The following is a 24,863-nucleotide window of genomic DNA, read 5'->3' on the forward strand; positions in this document are numbered from 1 at the left end:
AAAGCCCCTTCCTGACCCCCCTATCTAATGCTCTTCCAAACCCCAAGCCGCTTTTCTTCAAATCACTGTTTTATTTCCCTCACAGAATGTACCACTATCTGAGATGATTGCACGTGTCTATTTATTTATTTATTGAGAGATGGAGTCTCATTCTGTTGCCCAGGCTGGAGTGCGGTGGCATGGTCTCGGCTCACTGCAGCCTCTGCCTCCCAAGTTCAAGCGATTCTCCTGCCTCAGCCTCTTGGGTAGCTGGGATTACAGGCGTGAGCCACCACACCTGGCTCATTTTTGTATTTTTAATAGAGACAGGGTTTCACCATGTTGGCCAGGCTGGTCTCGAAATCCTGACCTCAAGTGATCCGCCCACCTCGGCCTCCCAAAGTGCTAGGATTACAGGTGTGGGCCACCGCACCCGGCCTATTTATTTTTGATTTCTTGTCTCTGATATGATTCTCCAAGGGCAGCGGTTCACCATGGAATTCCCAGGGCAGATTACAGTATCAGGGGCAGAATGGATGCTCAGTAAACATTCATTCCATGAAAGGCAGTGAGAAGCCCCCTGGTTACCCAACATTTTTGGTGGGCAGGCAGGCTTATCCTGTGGATCTTCCTCAGAATAAAGGGCCGGGTACCCACCTGGCAAGATGGCAGGGACACAGACGGGGAGAAGGTACAAAGTGAGAGTAATCCCCGGGAAGGGTGGATGGGGAGCTGCTTACGTTCAAGTAGGCAAGATAAGAATAAAAGGTGGAGATTCAGGTTGAAGGCTAAGTTACTGGGCTTAGTTCCTTAACTGAAATATGCCCCAGCAGAGGGATTCCAAGCTCTGAGATACATCAAGTGCAGTCTGGGAGGAGTGCTTCTGACTTAGACAATCCTGGAATCAATACTGCCATTGGTCATGCTGAGGTCAGTTCTAATGGAGAGTTCTAACTAGTGTGAGTCCTCTAAACAAAAACCGAGTCAGTCAGTCATCATCCCTGCTGCAGAGAAAGCCATGGGGGGACAGAATCCTTCCTTCCTTCCCTCCTTCCTTCCCTCCCTCCCTCCTTCCTTCCCTCCCTCCCTCCTTCCTTCCCTCCTTCCCTCCTTCCTTCTCTCCCTCTCTCCTTCCTTCCCTCCTTCTCTCCTTCCTTCCTTCCTTCCCTCCCTCCCTTTCTCTCTTCTTCCTTCCCTCCCTCTCTCCTCCCTTCCCCTTTTCCTTCCTTCCCTCTCTTTTTCCTTCCTTCCCTCCCTCCTTCCTTCTTTTCCCTTCCTTCTTTCTCTCCTTCCTTCCCTCTCTCCTTCCTTCCCTCCCTCTTTCCTTCCTTCCCTTCCTCCCTCCTTTCCCTTCCTCTTTCCTTTCTTCCTTCCCTCCTTCCTTTCCTCCCTCCTTCTTTCCTTCCTTCTGTCCCTCCTCCCCTCCCTCGTTCGTTCTCTCTTCTTTCCCTTCCTCCTTCCTTCCCTCCTCCCTTTCCTCACTCCTGCTTTCCCTCCATCATTCCTTTCCTTCCTTTCTCCCTTCCCTCCTTCCTTCCTTCCCTCCCTCCTTCCTTCCCTCTCTTCTTTCCTTCCTTCCCTGTCCCTCCTCCCCTCCCTCCCTGCTTCCCTCTTTTCTTCTTTCCCTCTCTCCTTCCTTTCTTCCTTCCTACCCTCTCTCATTCCTTTCCTCCCTCCCTGCTTCCCTCCCTCCTTCCGTCCCTGCTTCCTTTCTTCCTTCCTTCCCTCCTTCTTTCCTTTCATCTCTCCTTCCCTCTTTCCTCCCTTCCCTCCCCACTTCCTACCCTCCTTCCTTCCCTCTCTCCTTCCTTTCTTCCTTCCTTCCCTCCCTTCCTCCTTCCTTCCTTCTCTCCTTCCTTGCTTCCTTCCTTCCCTCCTTCCCTCCCTTCCTCCTTCCTTCCCTCTCTCCTTCCTTTCTTCCTTCCTTCCCTCCTTCCCTCCCTTCCTCCTTCCTTCCTTCCCTCCTTCCTTCCCTCTCTCCTTCCTTTCTTCCTTCCTTCCCTCTCTTCCTCCTTCCTTCCTTCTCTCCTTCCTTTCTTCCTTCCTTCCCTCCTTCTCTCCCTTCCTCCTTCCTTCCTTCTCTCCTTCCTTGCTTCCCTCCTTACTCCCTCCCTCCCTCCTTCTTTCATGTGTTCCTCCTTGCCTCCCACCCTCCCTTCTCTAAGGCCTACCCTGGGGTCAAGCTTGGAACTAAATGATGGGGATTCAGAGAGGAATGGAATGTGGTGCTTACATGGTGAGACCATGGGTGGGAACCAGCCTTGGATGAAGGATGGAATTTTTCATCCCATCCTTCACCCTCTCTCCATCTGTGCCCCTGCCGTGTTGTCAGGTGGGTACCCAGCCTTTTATTCTGAGGAAGAACCATGGGATAAGCCTGCCCACCCACCAAGGTTGCAGTGAAGAAGAAAGGGCATGAGGACCACACAGCAAATGAAGCGGCCCTTCCATAAATGGGGGAGTCCCTCCTGTTGCTTGAATGAAGCTAGGTCTTGGGCATCTCAATGTCGGGCATCCCTCAGGGTGACCTGCATTCGCTACAACAGGCCAGGGGCACTTTCTTTAGTAGATGGCACCCAAGGCCTCAGTTTCCCTTTCAGACTTTGAGAAAATATTCCAGTGTCCTCAAAAATGTGACGGCTAGAAGCCAAGTGCACTGTGGCCAACAGTGCAATCTAGAAAGTCAGTAGAGGCCAAGAGTATGAATTTGGGGTCAAGTCCTGGCTTTGCTACTTGCTAGCTGTGTGATCTGGGACAAGTGACCATACCTCTCTGAACCCTGATTTCCCCATCAGGAAAACAAAGTTCTATGCAGAGAAAACGAATTAATTCACATAGAGACTATAGCATGGAGCCAGACTCACTTCTAGTGCTCCATAGAGATTGACCAGCCTAATAATTATAAAACTTAGGCTTGCCACAGAAGGAGCTTTCTTCTCTGCCTCCGACAACTGAGCTGATTCTCTGGGGTTGAAATTGACTTCTGTTCCTCTAGCCACATTCTCTTGCCTAGCGTCCCTTTAATCTTTTATTTTATTTTATTTTATTTTGAGACAGAGTCTGGCTCTGTCACTCGGGCTGGAGTGCAGTAGGGCGATCTCGACTCACTGCAACCTCTGCCTCCCAAGTTCAAGCGATTCTCCTGCCTCAGCCTCCCAAGTAGTTGGGACTACAGGCACGCACCACCACGTCTGGCTAATTTTTTTTATTTTTTTATTTTTAGTAGAGATGGGGTTTCGCCATGTTGGCCAGGCTGACCTCAAGTGATCCACCTGCCTCAGCCTTCCAAGATGTGGGAGTACAGGCGTGAGCAACCACACCTGGCCTGTCTCTTTAGTTCTAGACACTCACTATGAGGCTTCTAGGTAGAACCAGGAGAGCATCCTGTGGCCGGTGCTGTGTGACCCTGGGAAAGTTGTTTACCTCTCTGAGCCTCGCCCTCATCTATGAAAGTAGGCTGAAACCACACATCCTATTTATGGGGCAGAATTCAGACACTCTCGGAAGAGGCTGACAACTATTGTGAAGAGACTTTGTAAGTAACCAAGTGCTCTACAGGTGGGAGGGGTTATCAGCGCAGGGTGAGGCTGACCTGCTGGTCCAGATGGACACTGGATCGGGGACCTTGGCCTCTTTGGAACCCTCCTTCAGGGCAGCAAGCTGAGTAACCTGGATATTCTCTTACATGCAGCATTTTAAAGTGACCGCTCCAGCCAGGCACAGTGGCTCACACCTGTAATCCCAGCAGTTTGGGAGGCTGAGGCAGGCGGATAATTTGAGGCCAGGAGTTTGAGACCAGCCTGGGCAACATGATGAAACCCTGTTTCTACAAAAAATATAAAAAATTGGCTGGGCATGGTCCCAGTCACTTGGGGAGCTGAGGTGGGAGGATCACTTGAGCCCAGGAGGTAGAGATTGCAGTGAGCCATGCAATCATGGTGCCACTGCACTCCAGCCTGGGATACAGAGCAAGACTCTGTCTCTAAATAAATAAATAAAGTGACTGCTCCCAAGTACAGAAGGTGCTGAAACTTTGGGATTCACTACCTCCCTTCCTCAAACCCCCTCGTATTGCTGCCACTGCCTACTGGAGCCACCTTCCTCCTGGGATGAAGGGATAAGACTGTCTTTAGAGTAAACATCACTTCTCCCAAATAAGTGCCACCATCCCGAAACTATAGGGACGCCCTATGGGAGAATGGAAGAGATGTGGCAGGAGATTAAGCCTGTTTCCAAGAGGAAAGAAAGAAAGAAAACGGGGACAACAGAGCAGGAGAGACAAGGCACTGCTGAGAAGCAGTGACGGCTCCCACCTCAGCTTGGCTCCCCGACTGGCATGTGTGCCTTGGATCTGGGGCTCTGGGACTGGTGGGCTTCACTGTCACCCAAGCCAGTGGGTTTTCTTGGGCCAGTGACTTCACCCAGCATCCAGGATGCCAGTGCTGATGCCCACCCCGACATGCAGCCTGGATGGAGAGGTCACTGGGAGGATGAGCATTTTCCAGGTAGCCATGTGCTCTAAGTGGCTTGAATCAAGCCAGGACTGCCCATCACAAGAGTGACCCAGAAGAACATTCTAGCTCTGGGATTCCAATTCCTGACTTGGGACACCGATGCCTAAAGAGGTCCTTATTTCAGCCCCTAGGAGGCCATTTGGTAATTTGCGGAGGTAGTTTTGGTTGTTACAAGGATGGAGGTGGGGGTGCTCCTGGCATTGTAGTAGGAGGGAGGTGGCATTAGGGGTGGTGGCCATCCTGAAACACCAGGAACATGAAGGAAGAGAGTCTTGCATGCCACACGATCTCTGGGACTTCACACATATAAAAGGCAAGCTTATATTCCTGGGCTGAGATCCCAACTCTCTCTTGTATAAATACGTTTTTAAAACAGACTGAATTTTCTGTGCAGTAAATCCATTGGGTAAATTAAGGAAAGACTGATTTACCCACTGTTTTATCAGGAGTCATTCACCATTTTGGAAAATTGCATCACCAAGGCGACGCTGCTCGTGGCATTTGAGTTGCCAAAACAACACACCTGTGTCAGTCTCTGCTTCTGACGCTGTTGTGTTTGCTGCGATTCTATGCTTAGGCGCAAACATCTGATCATTCCAGTGCAGTCATGTCTGAGCACTGATATGTTAAATTACAGGCTTTTGAAATTATAAGTTACTTTTATGAGGTCCCCTTCATTTTATAGTTAATGGCATTATATTAGATTTTAAAAATATGAAGTGCGAGTAGGTTATATGATCCATGAATTAGCATCCAGTTAGTAAAGACATTTAAAAATATGTGTTAGGAAATGGGTGTGCTGGCCGGGCATGGTGGCTCACTCCTGTAATCCCAGCACTTTGGGAGGCCAAGATGGGCGGATCACCTGAGGTCAGGAGTTCAAGACCAGCCTGGCCAACATGGCGAAACGCTGTCTCTACTAAAAATACAAAAATTAGCCAGGCGTGGTGGCGCACGCCTGTAATCCCAGCTACTCGGGAGGCTGAGGCAGGAGAATTGCTTGAACCTGGAAGGCGGAGGTTGTAGTGAGCCGAGATCATACCACTGCACTCCAGCATGGGCGACAAAGCGAGACTCTTGTCTCAAAAAAAAAAAAAAAAAAAAAAGAAATGGGGGTGCTTTGAGTCCAAGCCATTGAGCAAGGAGGACACACACTATTATTAAATATCACTCATCCTTAGAACTGCTCACCTAAGTGGGTTTCACAGAGCCCTGTACTTGCTCTAAGGCACCTTCTCTAGACCTTGTCTCTCCTCTGAAGCAGGTTTTTTGGCTGCTTTCAGGCAAACCACCTCATCATGGTCACAGTTGAGATGGGTGACTAGTGGGAGGGCCGCAAGGGATGAGGGAAGCTGAGAGCTTGGATGCAGCCTCCTGAGTTGGGAAAAAAAAGTCTGCAGGGGCAGGACTCCATGGCAGGCCGGTTTGTCCCTCCCTCTTCCTTGGGGAAACAAAGGCAGGAGATTGCTTCCTGAGATGGCGTTTGGAGAGGAGCCCCTTGGTGCTTGGTGACACGAGGGCTCCCATGAAGTCCTCCACATCACACCCAAGCCTAGAGTTCCGCACCAATCCTCGTGTCCCAGACTGTCAGCTGGGGGAGAGGATCAAACAAACTCCCTGGAGGGGAAGGACCCAGCTCCCAGTTCTGGAAGAGAGGGTGCACTGGGATCCTCTGGGGGACGTCTCCACATCGCATACAGAGATTCAGACTCCTGGGGTTCTGGGGGTGTGGCTGAAATAGAGTCCCTCAGAACTCTGATACTCACCTCTCCATGCGCACCTGATGCCCAGTTGAGTTGCAATCAAGTGCATGGACATTAGATACGGCAGGGATTCAGCTGCCCATGGGAAGGGGACTCTGCTTATATAAAGTAAGACAGAGCTCCCATTCCACACTGGTGCTGCTCTTCTCAGGAGAGGGAGCACTGAGGGACAGGGAGGGTGGTAGAGGATTGGGAGACAGAGGTAGTGCTTGGGGGCAGCCTTTCGGGAGGGATACTTCCCAAAGCCTCCTGGCAAACAAGGCCAACGCCTTCCATTCTGGATCCTACAGCTGCCTTAGGATTTAACTCCATGGCATAAGCTTGACTGCTGGGAGACACAGCAAGGCCTCAAGATGCCACCTCCACTGGATGTGCTGCTGGAGGGACCCACAGGCAGTGGCAGCTCCCTGAGGCCCGGGTTCCAGCCTGGGAGGCCTCCTGTGCTAGTTTGTGGGTGAACCAGGCTTCAAATCTCTCCCAGCCAGCAGAATCTTGAAGACTAATCCTGGCTACCCACTCTGGAAATGGACATCCAATGCCAGAGTTCCCCATGCATGCATCTACCTCACTGAGACGTCACACCATGCCATGTATATCTGGACCAAGACTCTTGGTCTTCCTCCTCCGGGGGATGAGGACCAAAGGTGCAGGGAGGACTCCAGGCTGTCCCCAGGGAATGTACAGAGGAAAAAAGGAGTAGGTTGGAGGGAAGCGGCTTAAAGGGAGGCCAGTGACCCTGGTTTCCCCTCTGCCCAGGGACTTGTGATGGAGCCCCTGTCTTACTCCTTGGGGGACTCTTGGGTCTCACTGGAATTGGCCCCATTTTTGTCCAGGTGTGAGAAGTTAGGAAAACTCTGATGCACTGGCAGGCTGAGGTGGGCTGCAACAGACTGAGGGGCCACCAAAGGGCAGTTTGGGAGGAAGGTGCATGCCATGCAGTGCCTCAAACATGTTAAGCACACTCCTACCTGAGGACTCTGCACAGGATCTTCTCTCTACCTGGAGTGCCCCTCCCCTCTCCCACCCCCTAGAAAGCTGCCAGACTCCCTCTCTCCCTTGCTCCAGGCATTTAATCAATTAGTTATAAGACGGAGTCTCACTCTGTGGTCCAGGCTGGAGTGCAGTGGTGCGATCTCGGCTCACTGCAACCTCCGTCTCCCGGGTTCAAGCGATTCTCCTGGCTCAGCCTCCCAAGTAGCTGGGATTACAGGCACCCACCATCACGCCTGGCTAATTTTGTATTTTTAATAGAGATGGGGTTTCACCATGTTGGCAGGTTGGTCTCGAACTCCTGACCTCAGGTGATCCGCTCGCCTCAGCCTCCCAAAGTGCTGGGATTATAGGCGTGAGCCACCTTGCCTGGCTGTATTTAAATATTGCCTTCCTAGTGAGACCTGCCCTAGCCTCCCTATTTAAAAGTTCTCAATATTTCTGATCCCATCCTTCCCTGCTTTTTTTTTTTCTTTTTTTTGAGACGCAGTCTCGCTCTCGCTCTGTTGCCCAGGCTGAAGTGTAGTGGCGCAATCTCGGCTCACTGCAACCTCTGCCTCCCGGGTCCAAGTGATTCTCCTGCCTCAGCCGCCTGAGTAGCTGCGACTACAGGCATGTGCCGTCACGCCCGGCTAATCCCTTTCCTGCTTTCTTTATCTCCTTTACATATATCCCTAACAGATGGTCATGCATCGCTTAACGACGGGGACACATTCTGTGAAATGCATCATTAGGCAATTCAGTCATTGTGGGAACATCATAGAGTGTACTTACACAAACCTGGATGGGAGAGCCTACTCCACACCTAGGCTATACGGTGTAGCCTATTGCCTCCAGGCTACAAACCTGTACAGCATGTGACTATATGGAATGCTGCAGGCAACTGTAACACAATTGTAAGGATCTGTGTATCCAAACATATCTAAACATGGAAAAGGTACAGTAACAATACAGTTTTATAATCTAATGGGATCCCTGATACATAAGCGGCCCTTTGATGACTGAGACATCATTATGCACCTGTAGCGCATGACCTCATTACATAGTTTATATATTTATCTTATTTATCACCAGTCCTCCCCACTATACTATGAGCTCCCCAATGGCAGGGGATTTGTTGATTTCATTCATTGCTCTACCCTAGAGCGTAGGACAGTGCCTGACACACAGTAGGTCCTCAATGAACATTTGTTAAATGAGTGAATGCAGGGGCCTGGGGAGCTACCTTAATCCAGGCCCCCAGGTTGTAGGGGGCGGAATGTTCCTGAAGATCTCTAAGCGCTCTGAGGACACTTTGGGGTTCTTGGGGAAAGTGTTGGGAAGTCTTGGTCCGGATTTTTTGGTGGCCCCAGACTGAGCCTCCCTCTGGGTATACCTAGACCCACCCTGGCAGCATTAGGGGCTGTAGCATCAGTGCCAGACCTAAGATGCAAATGGAAGGGGGACAGAGAAACATTTTTCTGTTTAATCTCCTGACCCATTATTCTCTGACTGCCTGGCCCAGCTGCTGATTTCTCCCCACAGAAGGAGCTAGCATCACCCACTCTGTTGCCAGCTCTCCTCCTGCAGAGAATTGAAAACACTAATCTGGCAAACACAGACGGCTGGTACCCAGTTCTTTAAGTTCTAGTCCCAGCTCCCACATAATCCCAGCAAGACTGCGGTTTTTAGGAACCAGGGCCAATTCTAGACTTTGATTCCCTTCTCCTCCTTTAGAATTTTACGCATCCTGGACTGGCTGCAATGAGGAGAAAGCTGATTTAAGCTAAGGGTTCCCCAGGGCTCAGCTCTTCCCTCCTGTCTGTCTTCCAAGGGTTTTTGCAGAGCCACACACCCCGGGGTGCCATGTACACACGCCTCCCACTTGCTAGGCAACCTCAGGAAGGGCAGCCTCCACTCCGAGCCTCCGTCTTCTCACTTGTGAAACATAGATTGCAAAAATGCAAGTAAGTTTCCTGGAGGATTATAGGGGATAAAGATGAGAAGACACACCGTCTGCTACCATGATGATTAATTCGCTCTGGGTTTTGTAACAAGAGAAGCATCCTAGAAGCTATGCCTTCGGGCCTCTTGTGAATGTAATTTTACGTGAAGATCAAGGGGGCCGTCAAGTGGTCATGCAAAAACAGGTGTCTGAGACAGCCCAGGTTGGCTTCTGGGCTATGAGGCTGAGTCTCAGTAGACGCACATGCACACACACAAGCATGCATACACACACACACACACACACACACACACACCCCTGTGGAGCTTACCTGTCCACCTGGATTCCCATATCTTTCATCTCTGCCTTGGCAGGTGCCCCTCCCTTTACCCCTCTGCTCCCACTGGTGAGAAGGCTCAGCACAGGCTCTATCTCCTTGAGCAGTTCATTGTTCTCCCCTCTGCCTTGGAGGCCGACTCTGGTTGCTTTCTTCGCAGGGTCCTGGCCTGGGGGCCTCGGGGCCAGGCCGTTGGCATGGGGGAGCGAGCCAGCTTCCTGCCCATCATCGTAGGCATGCTGAGGCCCATTCCCGGGAGCCGAGGCCCCATCCACTGCCAGGGGCTGTTCTTTGCCAGCCAATGGCTGGTGGGACAGATCCACGGCTTTGGTGGGGGGACCCAGGGGCTGTGTCACCCGGATGGTCTTGGGGGTCCCGTCACCTGTAAAGGTGGTCTCCAGGTGCGTGGTGAAACCTTCAGGGCCCCTCAGAATGAGGACCACGTGGGTCTCGGAGGCAATGCCTCTGAGTACCTCCAGGGCGCTATCATAGCTCAGGTCCACCAAGGGCCGGCCGTTGACCGCAAGAATGATGTCTCCAGCCTGGATGAGGCCACTCTGCTCCGCGGCACCCCCACGAATCAGGTCAGAGATGATCACGGGCGGCTTACTGACCCGCTCCTTCACCAGGAATCCCAGGCCCCCAACTTTGCGCTTGAAGAGACGAACAGAAATGACATTGGGCTGGATTTGCTGAACACCGAACATGTGATCCTCCATGGTAACTAGCTTCCGAGGGGTCCTGTCTGAAGACCTCACGATGCTATCAGGCCAAGATGATTTCACCAGGAGGAGCCAGGCTTCAGGCTACACCGAGAGCAGGAGCCGGGGTGACAGGTGCTGACAAGGCTTCAGCCCTCTCTGTCTTTGACGTCAGCTCAGCGTCACCCACTCATGGCTGGTGGCCCGTCGGTGGCATGATTTCCTGTGTCCGCCTCTCTCCTTATTCTCTAAGGAAGTGATGGTTGACCAGGCAGACGTCAAGAGAGGCGGTGGGACGTGTCCCTAAGGTCAGGCAGAAAGGGGAGGAGACGCGTCTGGTGGCTGTGTCTAGAAGCGACGCATGATAGATGTGAACTATTCTCTGGGTATCTTCATTGCCAGCCTGTTAGATGCGGACCAGATCTGAGGCGTCATGAGCTGAAGAGGAAGAACAGGAAGGGGATGAAAAGAATTTTAAAAAAGAGACTGAAGTAGAGTGCCCGACACCACCTTGAAAACTGAGATAGAAAATGCAGCCAATTGACAAAGTCTAGCCACAAGACACTCCAGAATTTCAAGCCAACCTAGAAACAAAATCCTTCTTCCTGGAGGGGCCACCTTTCAAGGTTAGCTGCAAATTACCTAGTTTCACTTCCATGATCAAAGCCCTCTGGGACGAAAGGGTCTCCCTGGGCAAACATGGACAGTCAGCCCCAGAAATCAAGTGACGAGAATCAAAAGACCTCTCTTATCTCTTTCCCACCACGAAAAGTCATCAGTCCAACTTGTCAAGCATCCTAGTTGCTCTCTGTGTCTTGTATACATTTTCCATCCATAGCTCGGGGGCTCAGCTGGCACAGATTTTTGGGCTCTCTGTTCCAGCCACTCCCAAAGCCCAGTGGAACGGGAATGACACTGCCTTCCATGGACCCAACGATGACAAATGTCAGTTGGCCTTCATAACCATTTTTGTAATTATTAGCTTGTTCCATGTTCAAAAGGATAGGCTTAGTCACACTACAAACATAAATACTAAGAAGATGGGTCCACATGAAATTGTGGAAGACGCTTGTGCTCCACAGACAGCTGAAACTCTGATGGAGAAACCTTAGGAAGAGTAGATTTTATACCCGCTAAGGGAAACATAGGAACATTGTAGGCACTCAATGAATATTCGTCGACTGAAGGAGGAAAAACCCCAAAGACTAAACACGGCAGACACTTTTTGAGCACATTTGCTCTTAACACATATTTGTTATTTCTCCTTTGATCCTCACGATAACCCCTCAACAGAAGAGGAAAGGGAAGCTTGGGAAGGTTCAGTAACTTGTCCAAGGTCACACAGAGAATAATGGCAGGGGGAGGATTTGACCTTGAGCCTGAGCTTTTAAACTTATACTCTAGCTCTTTTAAATTTATATTCTAGTATGGGTATGGTGGCTCACACCTGTAATCCCAGCACTTTGGGAGGCTGAGGTGGGAGGATCGCATTAGCCCAGGAGTTCGAGACCAGCCTGGGCAACATAGCAAGACCCTTTCTCTATTTATTTAAAAAAAAAAAAATCAGGCCGGGCACAGTGCCTCACACCTATAATCCCAGCACTTTGGGAGGCCAAGGCGGGCGGATCACCTGAGGTCAGGAGTTCGAGACCAGCCTGGCCAACATGGTGAAACTCCGTCTCTACTAAAAATACAAAAATTAGCCGGGCATGGTGGCGGGTGCCTGTAATCCCAGCTACTCGGGAGGCTGAGGCACAAGAATCGCTTGAACCAAGGAGGCGGAGGTTGCAGTGAGCTGAGATTACACCATTGCACTCCAGCCTGGGCAACAGAGTGAAACTCTGTCTCCCCCGCCCTCCCAAAAATCAAATTTATATTCTAGTTATTTTCTTAACTCCTAACTTTCTCCCTGAAATGCTGGCATCTTCCAAGTCACTGACTCCCTCGGGCTCAAAGAAATGGGGTCTGGTTGGGGTACCAAAGGCCAACAGGGGGCCCAGCTGGAGATGCTGTGGCCCAGGTGAGGGGCAAGCACCTGTAGCATGTGCCCACGGGGCCATGTACATGCACAGTGTTGCACATCTGGGGTGGGGCAGGTGATCTGTGGGTGTGGGTAGGGTGGGAAGTAGCCGCCCATCCCTACTCATAATTATTAGTTTGTTCCAAGTTCAAAAAGATAGGTTTGGTCACACTACAAACATCAATACCAGCAAGATGGGTAGGGAACATCAGAGAACCCTTCCATCTCTTTCCCTACTCCCCACTCAAGTGCTACTTCCATCTCTGTCCCAAAGCCCCTTCCTGCCAGCATCTTCACCATGCTTCAGCACCAGGAAGGAGCCCCCATCTGCCATGACTAACAAACTGACGCTCACTTCCTCGTTTCCCTTTTAGCGACTTCCCAGGGTCACCCCAGGGCTGAGGCAGCTGACAAGCTCCTGCTGCCTCTGAGAGCAGGAGGTGGGTGCAGAGACCCCTCCCAGAAGGAGCTGCCACCTTCTGGATCCCCTCAATGGGGGGTGTGTGTGTGGGTAATTAGCAAGTTCAGCCTCCCCTTTGCAGCCTGCATTATGTAACTCCGTCAGCCCCTCTGTGTGGGTGAGGAAATAATGAAACCCTGGGCTCAGCCCGGGCTGCGTTCTCCATCTGGCGTTGCTCTGTGTGTGTGTTTCTCTCTGTGTATTCATGCGTCGCCCGCGTGCTGTGTCATTTCTCTGCTGTGTGTGGCCCGGGTGTCGACCGACTGAGTGTCTTTCGGCATCTTGCTGCTGGGGTTCTGGTTTGCAGGGAAACCCATCCAGGACTGCTGTGCCCTTCTCTCTCCTTGCTTCCTTAACCCTCCCCAAGCCCCACGTCCTGCAGGTACCAAACCCAGGATGCTCACTGTTCAGTTGGTGGCAGAGACAGCCGGGACCTCCAGAGCTCTCTTGAGCATCCCGTTTGGCATTAGGGCTTAATTCTTTAATGAAAGAAGCAATTGAAAGGCGACCTCTTGGGAAGGCAAGGCCCCCCAGCTCACTTCCTCCAGACTCTGGCTTGGGCCAGACCTTACTAAAGGACAGAGGTGGGAATTAGCCTTTGGTGTACTTTGCTTAAGGAAAAAAGAAAACAGAAATGAAGCAATTGGCAACGGCCCCTGGCCACTCTCAGCACGTTCTTCTCTCTTTCTCTGCTGCGTCCTAGAATCAGGAAGGGCTCTGGGCCGGTGCTTGGGAAATTGGTGTGCTGCTTCTCTCTCACACCTTGGCCATAGAAAGGAAACTTGATCTTTGGAAGGAGTTGGAAAGAAGCTGGGCTGGGGAGAGGCAGATATATTTTCTGTCTGCTGAGAGACAGAGACAGACAGAGAGGGAGGGAGACAGCAAGCTCTGGGTCTGAGCTCTGTCAATCAGCTTCTTTTTTTTTTTAGATAGAGTCTCACTCTGTCGCCCAGGCTGGAATGCAGTGGTGCGATCTTAGCTCACTGCAACCTCCGACTCCTGGATTCAAGCAATTCTCTAGCCTCAGCCTCCTGAGTAGCTGGGATTACAGGCTCCCGCCACCATACCTGGCTAATTTTGTATTTTTAGTAGAGATAGGGTTTTGTCATGTTGGCCAGGCTGGTCTCGAACTCCTGACCTCAAGTGATCCGCCTGCCTCGGCCTCCCAAAGTGCTGGGATTACAGGCGTGGGCCATCGTACCTGGCCATCAATCATTATCTTAATAACAATTCCACAACACTTTCTCTGCCTCCTTTTCCTCCCGCAAAACATCCTCATCTATCCTATTTTTCATCCTTGTCCTGACCAACGTCAGGTTCAGCTGTCCCCCAACTTTACAGATGAATAAATTAAGCTGCTATAAGGATACCCTCTTGCCCCGGTTTTTGAATGTCCAGTTTCCATGAGGCTCCGTAGGGAGAGCTGGCTGCCTCCTGCCCCAGGGAAGAGTTTTAAGGTCCTTCCTGGCTCTATCCGGGTGTTTCTGTGTGAGTTCTTTATTTTCTCTGAACCTCAGTTCCAAAATGCGGTCATTTGTAATCACCTCGTCTCTGAGTAACGGGGAGGGTTAAATGAAACAGTAAATGCAGAGAACTTGGCAATGTCATATAGTAGTGAGAACTCAGAAAAGTGGCTTCCTATTATTGTTATGTAATAGATAATGATTTGGACTTCCTGGCTTTTAATTCAGTGCACTTTCTACTCTGTCACTGTCCGGCCAAAGGTACTTCAGGCGCCACATAGAAGGGGGCCCTTCCCTTGAAATTACACCGAGGCATTTCACGCCGGTCTGGGTGGGGGGCACCGTCTACGGAGAGACGGCTGCTGGATAGAATCGCCTGACAGCCCTGCCTCCGCCCTCAGGAGCTGGGATTTTAAACAAATCACATACGCATGCTTGCCAGGGTACATACCATGGAAACAATACTTGGACCCAAGCCTCATTCAAGTAGTTCAGTGGCTTCGGGTGTATTTATTTCATTTACCTTGCTGTGAGGAAATTAGTAGCTGACTATCGGGGATGCCTGCCAGTGAGAGGGAGGAAGCCCAAATAGGCCAGCGTCTGCTACTCCCTCCTCTCTGTGCGACCTTGGCCAAGCCCCTCTCCACCCTGAACCTCATTTCTGCAACAGAAGGAAAGGTAACAGCAGCAGCCTCCTGTGGTTGAGAGCTTACTGTGCGCTAAGCATTGGTGCCTGAGCCCTCTGCATAGGGGTTTTATTTAATTGTTACAGACTATATGAGAGAGAGAGAGAGAGAGACAGAGAGAGACAGGGTCCTGATATGTTGCCCAGGCTGATCTCAAACTCTGTGCCTCAAGTGATCCTCTTGCCTTAGTCTCCCGAGTAGCTAGCACTACAGGTGCATGCCACTACACCAAGCCACTTGTTTTCATATTTGTAGAGACAGGGTCTCACTATGTTCTCGAACTCCTGGGCTCAAGTGACCCTCCTGCCTCGGTCTCCTGAGTTGCTGTGTCTATAGGCATGAGCCTCCATACTGGGCCTTGTAAGTGCCATTTTTATCTGCACCTTATGGATGGATAAGGCAGATGAGGTTCAGGGACATAAATCAAGGAGGTAGATCAGGGTCTAAGTGAGTGGTCAATCACAGTCCTGAAAATAATCTCACAAAACTACGCCTCCCTCCTTTTCCTCCACAAAGCACATCCTCGCCTGTGGATCTGGGTCATATTTGATTGCCCCATTTTATAGATGAGAAAACAAAGCTCCCACAGGGAAGCCTGCTTGTCCTGGTTTACCCATGCTTTCCATTTTTAGCGTTGAAAGATGAAGAATGTTAGGATGAAGAGGAGCCACCAAGCCTATCTAGTCTAGCTTCCTCATTCAGAAATGAGAAAACAGAGGCCTGGAGAAGCAAAGGGCTCATTCAACATGGACCAGCCATAGCTGGAGCATCCAGACCTGTGCTGTCCAATATGGCAGCCGCTTGACACACATGGCCATTGAGCACATGGACTGTGGCAGGTTCAGTTGCAATGTGCTGCAAGAGTAAAGTGCACACTGACTTTCAAAGACTAGTATGAGAGATGATGGGTGCACCAAAATCTCAGAAGTCACCACTGAAGAACTTAGTCATGTAATCAAACACCACCTGTTCCCCAAAAAACCTATTGAAATAAAAAAATTTAAAAAACAAAAAACAAAGACTAGTATGAGAAAAAGAACATAAACATCTCCACAATGTTTATTGATTACGTTTGAAATGATGCTGTTACGAATATATTGTGTTAAATAAAATTATTATGAAAGTTAATTTTCCCCATTGCTTTTCACTCTTCTTTCTTTTTTTGTGAGACAGGGTCTCACTCTGTCACCCAGGCTGGAGGGCAGTGGCACAATCTCAGCTCACTGCAGCCTCCACCTCCCAGGCTCAAGTGATCCTCCCACTTCAGCCTCCTGAGTAGCTGGGACTCCAGACACACGCCACCATGCCCAGCTAATTTTTGTATTTTTGTAGAGAAGAGGTTTTGCCATGCTGTCCAGGCTGGTCTTGAACTCCTGGGCTTGAGCAATCCTCCTGCCTCAGCCTCCCAAAGTATAGGGATTACAGGCATGAGCCACTGTACCCAGCTGCTTTTTACTTTTTTTTTTTTTTTTTTTTTTGAGACGGAGTCTTGCTCTGTCGCCCAGGCTGGAGTGCAGTGGCACGATCTCGGCTCACCGCAAGCTCCACCTCCCAGGTTCACGCCATTCTCCTGCCTCAGCCTCCCGAGTAGCTGGGACTACAGGCATGCACCACCACGCCTGGCTAATTTTTTTGTATTTTTAGTAGAGACGGGGTTTCACCATGCTAGCCAGGATGGTCTTGATCTCCTGACCTCATGATCCGCCCACCTCGGCCCTCCCAAAGTGCTGGGATTACAGGCTTGAGCCACCATGCCCAGCCGCGCTTTTTACTCCTTTTAATGTGACTTATAAAGCCAAACATTACACACATGGCTTGCATTATATTGCCATTGGGCAGCGTGGGTCTAGAGTGTGACCGTTGTTCTTTCTGTAGCCTACCATCCCTGGATCTCCTCAAGAACCTACTGGTAACAGCCAGGCAGAAGACACTTCTTAAAGTTTTCCCTTTTAAAGAAACCAGAAAAATGACAAAGAGGGTTTGCAAATATCACGTCACCTTTTGAAACTGACCTCTGGGAATAGGCACGGTGGGGGCAGCATGGAGAGAGAGAAAATCCACCCAGAAGCATATGAAGAAAGAGGTTATAGTAGAATGTCGCCTGGGCTAATAGTCCAGTATCGAAAATCTTGCTTCCAAGTGTCAGTTGAAATCTAACCCAGGGCTGTCATCCCAGCACTTCGGGAGGCTGAGGCAGGCAGATTGCTTGAGGCCAGGAGCTTGAAATCAGCCTGTGCAACATAGTGATATCCCATTTCTACAAAAAATACAAAAATTTGGCCAGGCGCGGTGGCTCACACCTGTAATCCCAACACTTTGGGAGGCTGAGGCTGGTGGATCACTTGAGGTCAGGAGTTCAAGACCAGCCTGGCCAACATGGTGAAACCCCATCTCTACTAAAAATACAAAAAAGTTAGCTGGGTGTGGTGGCAGGCACCTGTGATCCCAGCGGATCAGGAGGCTGAGGCAGGAGAATGGCTTGAACCTGGGAGGCGGAGGTTGCAGTGAGGCGAGATTGCGCCACTGCACTCCAGCCTGGGCGACAGAATGAGACTCTGTCTCAAACAAAACAAAACAAAACAAAACAAAATAAAAATTAGTCAGGCATGGTGACACACGCCTGTGGTCCCAGATATTCTGGAGACTGAGGTGGGAGGATCAATTGAGCCTGGGAGGTTGAGGCTGCAGTGAGCCAAGATAGCACCACTGCACTCCGGCCTGGGTGACAGAACGAGACCCTGTTTCAAAAAAAAAAAAAAAACCTAACTCATCTGTACAATAAATGTGTCATTAAAAACAATGAGGCAGATCTTTATCTGGAAATAAGAAATGAACTCCAAGGTATACCATTAAGGTGCAATAAGTCAGTTCTGTATATGTAAATGTAAAGATTATTCTGGAGGAAACGGATATCAATGGTTGCATCTTAAGAGGAATGTTAGAAGTCAGTAGGAGGGAGATATACTTTGTATTGAATACCTTTTTTTCTATTTGAGTATCATGTAAATTTTTGAAATCACATGTATATTACCTTTTACATGAACAATATCAAAGAAAACAAAACCCAGCCTGCCTGTGAAGTCTTGACTCTTTTCAGTTTACACACCCACAAAATCTCTGATGGAGTTTCAGCCCTGCTTCCTATCTCCCTCCAATCTCATTGAAAAACAAACTCCAAGTCCTCCAAGTCTTCAAAAACAAAACAAAATACTGCCACCCCCAACACAAACAAAAGACTGAAAGCGTAAACCCAACTGTGCTCTTTTTAAAAATGCAAAACCACCAACTTCTTTACATTTCCTGAACTGCTAATTTGCAGTCTTTCCCCAGAGAGATCACCACCCAGGAATCAAGCTGAAGTGCTTTCTCCCACGCTGGTAAGTCATGGCGGCAAACACACAAGTCACCACAAATCTGGGGGGTAAGTTGGCATTCTTTGCCTTGGGGATCCCAAAGACACAAGCATCCCGAGTCTCCCCAGCCATGGAATTCCCCCAGTTTCATGGCTACAGTTTGCTATGATGACGTTAATCTTCCCACCTCTGATGCCCATATCTCAGAGGTAGTAACAGGCTCAGCTTAGAGTTACAAGCATGAGCATTAATGATTGTTTAAAATGTGATACACATTCTGTTGCCAAGACTTTGGGAAACCCCACTCTCTTACATTGCTGCTAAATACAACCTCTTTGAATGGCAGTTTGACAATACCTACCTCCAAATTTAAAATACATAAACCTTGGCCTGACATTTCAAATTTTAGGACTTTCTCCTGCAGGTAACATGAAAGGAACATCCTTAAACACACACAAAACTCTTCTTTGCAGGGTTCTGAATATCTGAATATCAAGAGATTGAGAAAATCTTAAGTACCCATCAATAGAAGACTATTAAATCAACTATGGCACATCCATACAATGGAATTCTGGGCAGGCATTAAATAAGCAGGGGATTAGAGCTAAAAAGACCAGACCAATGAGGAATGATCTTAAAGATACAGTGTTAAATTTAAAAGCAAGGTGGAGCACACCTGTTTAGAAATATAATTATATGTCCATCCTACAGCTTCATCATGCATTCATCCATGTTTCCACATAAGCTTGGAGATGCACTGAATACCTCTGGAAAATTATTCAAGATATCAGTAACAGTGGTTACTTCTAGGAAAGGGGACTGGAAGGCTAGAAATTGGGTGGGAAGGAAGCTTGCTTTTTATTGTATATTCCCATATTAGATTGCCATTATTTATTTATTTATTTTTGAGACAGGGTCTCGCTTTGTTGCCCAGGCTGGAGGGCAGTGGTGTAATCACAGCTAACTGCAACCTCCAAGGCCTGGGCTCAAGTTATCCTCAAGCTTTGGCCTCCTGAGTAACTGGACTACAAGCACACACCACCATGACTGGCTAATTTTTTAACTTTTTGTAGAAACGGTGTCTCACTATGTTGCCCAGGGTGGTCTCAAACTCCTGGCCTCAAGCAATCCTTCCATCTTGGCCTCCCAAAGTGCAGAGTTTATAAGCATGAGCCACTGTGCCTGGACTAAATTATTATTTTTTAACAATGTTTTTTGCATCAATTTTAAGAAAAGAGTAAGTCTTTGAAGTCAGACTGTCTGATTCTCTACTTGGCTTTGTGATTGTGGGCAAGTTACTTACTCTCTCTGAGTCATAGTTTCTGCATCTACTAAATAGGGGTGATAATAGTGCCTATATAGATAGGGTGTCTGAGGATAGAAAGAGATAATAGTTAATGTTTTCTCCTTATTTATTTATTTATTTATTTATTTATTTATTTATTTTGAGATGGAGTCTCACTCTGTCACCCAGGCTGGAGTGCGGTGGTGCAATCTCGGCTCGCTGCAACCTCTGCCTCCCAGGTTCAAGTGATTCTCCTGCCTCAGCCTCCTGAGTAGCTGGGACTACAGGCACCCGCCACCACTCCTGGCTAATTTTTGTATTTTAATTTTTAAATTTCTATTATTTTTATTCTTTTTTGAGACGTAATCTTGCTCTGTTGCCCAGGCTGAGTGCAGTGGCGTGATCTTGGCTTACTGCAACCTCTGCCTCCCAGGTTCAAGTGATCCTCCTGCCTCAGCCTCCCAAGTAGCTAAGATCACACCTGGCTATTTTTTTTTTTTTTTTGTATTTTTAGTAGAGATGCGGTTTCATCATGTTGGCCAGGCTGGTCTCGAACTCCTAACCTCAAGTGATCCACCTGCCTCAGCCTCCCAAAGTGCTGGGATTACAGGCATGAGCCACTGTGCCCAGCCAATAGTTAACGTTTTCTAAGTTGTTACAATGCACCATAGTCTAGGTAAGTGCCCAGGAGACGGATCCTTTTACCACCACTATTACTAATTATCATCACGTAAGCAGTCATTTTTCTATTGAGCATCTGTAGTGTCCGGTGGATGTGCTGCTTAAAGCACTTTGTGTTGAAGGACCAGGTAAAAGGTATGGACACGTGGACTGGTCCTGTCTCCCACGGGAGTCGATGACTGTCACTGGCTCCTTTTCAGAATGCTGCAAAAGCAGGATTCAGTTTGTCGGAACACGGCACATGAGAGATGCATCCAGAAGCACTGAGGCCCCAGAACTTGGTGGTGAGTCAACACCACTAGGGCAGGATGAGGAGGACGGTCTGGTTCATCATAAGGAGAGAGCTGCAGGGCTGTCATCCCGATGTTAGAATAGATCTGGGGAATCACAGAGTCTTCATTTCAGCTTCGTTTTGCAGAGCTCATTTACATGAGCTAGTTCGGCCGACGGGAGACCAATATAACCATCCATCATATGACAGAAAATTTCAGGGTTTGGGGGTAAGGTTCTTAAGTTCCTTCTATCCATGGACGCTTCAGTGGCACAAAAGCACAAAAGTGGCACAGATGCACGTCTGCCTCCCACCCTTGCCCCTACAGACATGCCCCATTGCTGTAAATGCTGTGTGGGGGTCAAAGGCATGAATTTGGAGCTAGAAAAACCAGGGTTTGTGACCCACCTCTGCTGCCTGTTAGCCTCAGATTCCTCATCTGTAAAGTGGGAACAATTCTGGTTGCTGCCTTAAAGATGCAAACCAATAAATCACATGGGATAATTTAAATGGAAGTGCATTAGAGGGGATAATTCATCTAAACCATGTGGTACTGTTGACTATTATTTTTAGAGTCACTTTAGATTACACATCAAGATAATTGAACCATTTCAGGCTACATATGCAAACATAATCATGGCCAAGAGGACAGCCTCATTACTATAAAAAGGAAACATATTATCAGTGGTCTTGGAAACTTTTCTTAACAATCATTAAAATAAGATGGCACATATTTGCTATCCCCTATCAATCTTATACTCTTTTACTTTTTTTTCCTCCCTCCCTCTTTCTCTCCTTTGCCTCCTCTCGTCTTTCCTTTTCTTTCATTCATGCCAACCATTCATTTGCCTACTCATACATAGCTCTCCCCAGGTCAGGGCAGTCAGTGTGGAGCTTGCATTGGGATTACAGGGGTGGATAAGATAGACAGCATCCCTGCCCTCAAGCTTACAGCCTAGGGTGGAGGTAGTTGGAGAGAAATATCAGTGATAAAAACAATGAGTAGAACAAAAGGGAAAATACAGGGTGCTAATGAGAGCTTGCATAAGGGACATAACATGGTCTGGGTGTTGGTGGTCAGGGAAGCCTTCCTGGAGGAAGAGTTAGGATCCAGAGTTGGCTGGATAAGAAGGTGGATGGAGGAAGTGAGAAGTGGAGGACAGAGACCATTGTGTGAGAAGGCACTGTGGTAGGATGGAGCTGGCATTGTGGTGAGAGAAGAAAGCCATGTCATGAGATAAAGCTGGAGAAGTCATCAGGGGCTGGATCATCAGGTCTCTTGAAAGGCAAGTTAACGATTTTGGACTTTATTCTTAGAGCGATGGCAAGCATTGGAGGGTTTTGAGACAAGAAGTACAGTGGTCAGATTTAGATTTTATGAAGATTACTCTGGCTGCTGCTGGATGCAAAATGGGTGGGAAAAGCAAGGCTGGGTATGGGCAGCCTGGTTAGGAGGCTGCTGCAGGCCAGAGATGAGCAATGACGGTGGTTAAGGATCAGGTGGTGAAAGGGAGGAAGGAAGGAAGTGGGTCGATTTAAGAGATGTTTACAAGATTGAGTCAACAAGATTTGGTGACTAATTGGATACAGAAGCTAACAGAGAAGGAGGTGTCTGCAGTGACCTCCCAGCTCCTGGCTTCCACTAGTAGAAGGAGTGTGAAGGATTTCCTGAGAGAGGGAAACCTGAACAATGGGGTAAAAATAGGGTGAAAGGGCTGGCTGCCTGTAATCCCAGCACTTTGGGAGGCTGAGGCGAGAGGATTGTTTGAGGCCAGGAGTTCAAGACCAGCCTGAGCAATACAGTAAGACCCCAATCTCTACCAAAAAAAAAAAAAAAAAATTAACTACGATTGTGCCACTGCACACCAACCTGGGTGACAGTGCAAGACTTGTCAAAAAGAAAGAAGGAAGGAAGGAATGAAGGAAGGGAGGGAGGGAGGGAGGAAGGAAGGAAGGAAAATGGGGGTGAAAGAAAGAATAAGAATGAATGAAACTCATTTCATAGAACTGTCTTTCATGAATAGTAATAATTTAGTTGTGGTCTAGTATATTGCAAGAATCAACATTTCCTAATAATGTCATTTCCATAATTCTGAGAATTCAGCTACAAAAAACATGCTCAATTTGGCTCAATTCCAAGCTTTGCCATTTATAAGCTATTTGATCTTGGATAAGTCATTTAACATTTTGACTCTCAGTTTCCTTTTGTGAAATTGAAACAGTAATAACAACTAGTTGCCAAGGCTTTTGTAATGATTAAGCAAGATGGACACTGTAAAGGGCACTTTGTAAACTGTAAATGTCAACTACAATGACAATGTTGAGTGTTTATTTTTCAGGGAACATCAATAACTGTTTTCTCCAAATTGCACATCAATGTTAACTTGAGGCTCAACCAAATTTCTCCTCTCATGCCTGGCATCCTTGGGTGCTTTCTGGTGTAGGGGAGCTGAGTCAAAAGGCTGACAAAAGGTGCTCAGGGAAGAAAAAAGAAGTAAGAATAACTATTTTAAGAGAGCAGTAATAATATTTGTTCCCTTCACTCGAAAGTTCCCTTTAAATAGATCCGCAACATCCATACAGGCCTGACTCAGTTACAAATGAATTTCAATAAGGGGAAAACATGTTAAATAGAAAACATAAACTACAATGGCAGAAATCATTCCACATATGTCAGACATACCAGTAATAACAATAAATGTAATTGGGTCAAACTTGAGTAAAAGATCAAGACTCTTCAATTGTATAAAATGTATTTGCAGTTGCCCTACCTTAGCATGAATGTGTAGACTAGTACGAAGGACAGGAGGGAAAATATTCATTAAGGCAGGCCTGAGCCTCGTATACATTTGCTGGCCACATGGAGCTAAAGCACCACAGGTCTGCTTTCATCTGCACAATATAATTGACTTTCTTCTTAGAATATGTTAGCACCTAGTAAGCATGAAATAAGTATTTGGTGAATAAGCGCTCAGCTATTCACACTGAGTACTTATTAGGTTGAAATATATGAAATTAACAGTTTTGCAAATGATCAACTTTTTCAATTTCGTACAGTTCAACTTAATATTTTGAGCATTTTTATATGTAAGCACTTTATTGGAAGATCTCATTTTCATTCTTGCAACACGATATGAACGTGACATGACATTATAATTCCCATTTTATAGATGTTAAAATCGAGGCTCAAAGACATGAAGTCATAGGTTATGCAGCTAGTGCCAGTGGTGGGGACTCAAGTCAAGTTTGTTTGAACTCAACGTCTTTGCTTTTCTAATGTTCTAAGTACTGCTATATATTTTTAGCTCAATTCTACAATTTTAGTAATTGAAAGTTGAAAGAGATGCTAGGGATTTTCTACTCCAATTCACAATATTGATTTTATAAACCTCCTACAGGGTTCAGGGAACCCTGAAAATCCTGCAATAGTGTGAGCAACTTTTGTGATACGTGCATTAAAACAGGCCATGGCATTAATACAATTTTCCAAGTGTTCCATTACACAATGAATAATAAGGGTAGAAGTCACTGGTTTAACATTACATTTTGCAGATGAGGAGCTACAGGCTCATAGTTAGGAAAGGACTTGCCTAAGATTCTTAGAAACAGAGTCAGAACCAAGATCAAACTCGGGCTATTATGATTCATTCTTGCTTGCTTGCTTGGTTGCTTGCTCGCCTGCTTGCTTTCTTGCCTTTTTTTTTTTTTTTTTTTTTTTGGCAGTGTCTCACTCTGTTGCCCAGGCTAGAGTGCAGTGGCACAATCTCGGCTCACTGCAACCTCCGCCTCCTGAGTTCAAGCAATTCTCCTGCCTCAGCCTCCTGAGTAGCTGGGACTACAGACGCCTGCCAGCTAAGTTTTATATTTTTAGTGGAGATGGGATTTTGCCATGTTGGCCAGGCTGGTCTTGAACCCCTCACCTCATGTGATCCATCTGCCTCGGCCTCCCAAAGTGCTGGGATTACAGGCGTGAGCCACTGCGCCCGGCTGCAAGATGCTCTTTCTGTCTTGTTATGCTGGAGCTTAACAATTTAAATTATTGCCCAAGCAGTCAAATATTGGCTCACCTCCCTTCCTGGTGAAATACCTCCAAAAATTATCTGCCTCCTGAGGATCGATAACAGGGTATCTGAAGATACCACTACAAGTGAGATGAGGGGACAAGGCTAACAGATTCTAGTCACTTGTCAAAGTAAATATTTAAACAATTAATTTCATAATTAGGATAAGAAGCTTAAAATATATATTTAGTGCTGTAAGGGAACCACAGATGACGATGTACTTTTTCAAATAAAAATAATGATTATGGTATCAGAGACGTCTGCCACAATTCCTTCATTTACTCAGCTTTTATCAAGTAACACTTAGGGCTGGGCTCAGTGGCTCATGCCTGTAATCCCAACATTTTGGGAGGTTAAGGCAGGAGGATTATTGAG

At 47.8% G+C, this 24,863-nt stretch overlaps 1 protein-coding gene across 2 annotated transcripts in view; it reads right to left on the reverse strand.

Annotated features, from left to right (window-relative positions):
* NOS1 (nitric oxide synthase 1) overlaps positions 1 to 24,863 on the reverse strand; it is a 211,001-nt gene that overhangs the window by 111,549 nt on the left and 74,589 nt on the right. For both annotated transcript variants that reach the window (XM_063646760.1, XM_054444762.2), the window contains one exon: positions 9,502 to 10,646. In XM_063646760.1, coding sequence (XP_063502830.1) covers positions 9,502 to 10,226 — 725 coding nt within the window. In that variant the 5' untranslated portion in view covers positions 10,227 to 10,646. The remainder of the gene's footprint in view (positions 1 to 9,501; positions 10,647 to 24,863) is intronic.

Source organism: Pongo pygmaeus, chromosome 10, assembly GCF_028885625.2.
Source record: "Pongo pygmaeus isolate AG05252 chromosome 10, NHGRI_mPonPyg2-v2.0_pri, whole genome shotgun sequence".
In the NCBI taxonomy this organism is placed as follows: domain Eukaryota; kingdom Metazoa; phylum Chordata; class Mammalia; order Primates; family Hominidae; genus Pongo; species Pongo pygmaeus.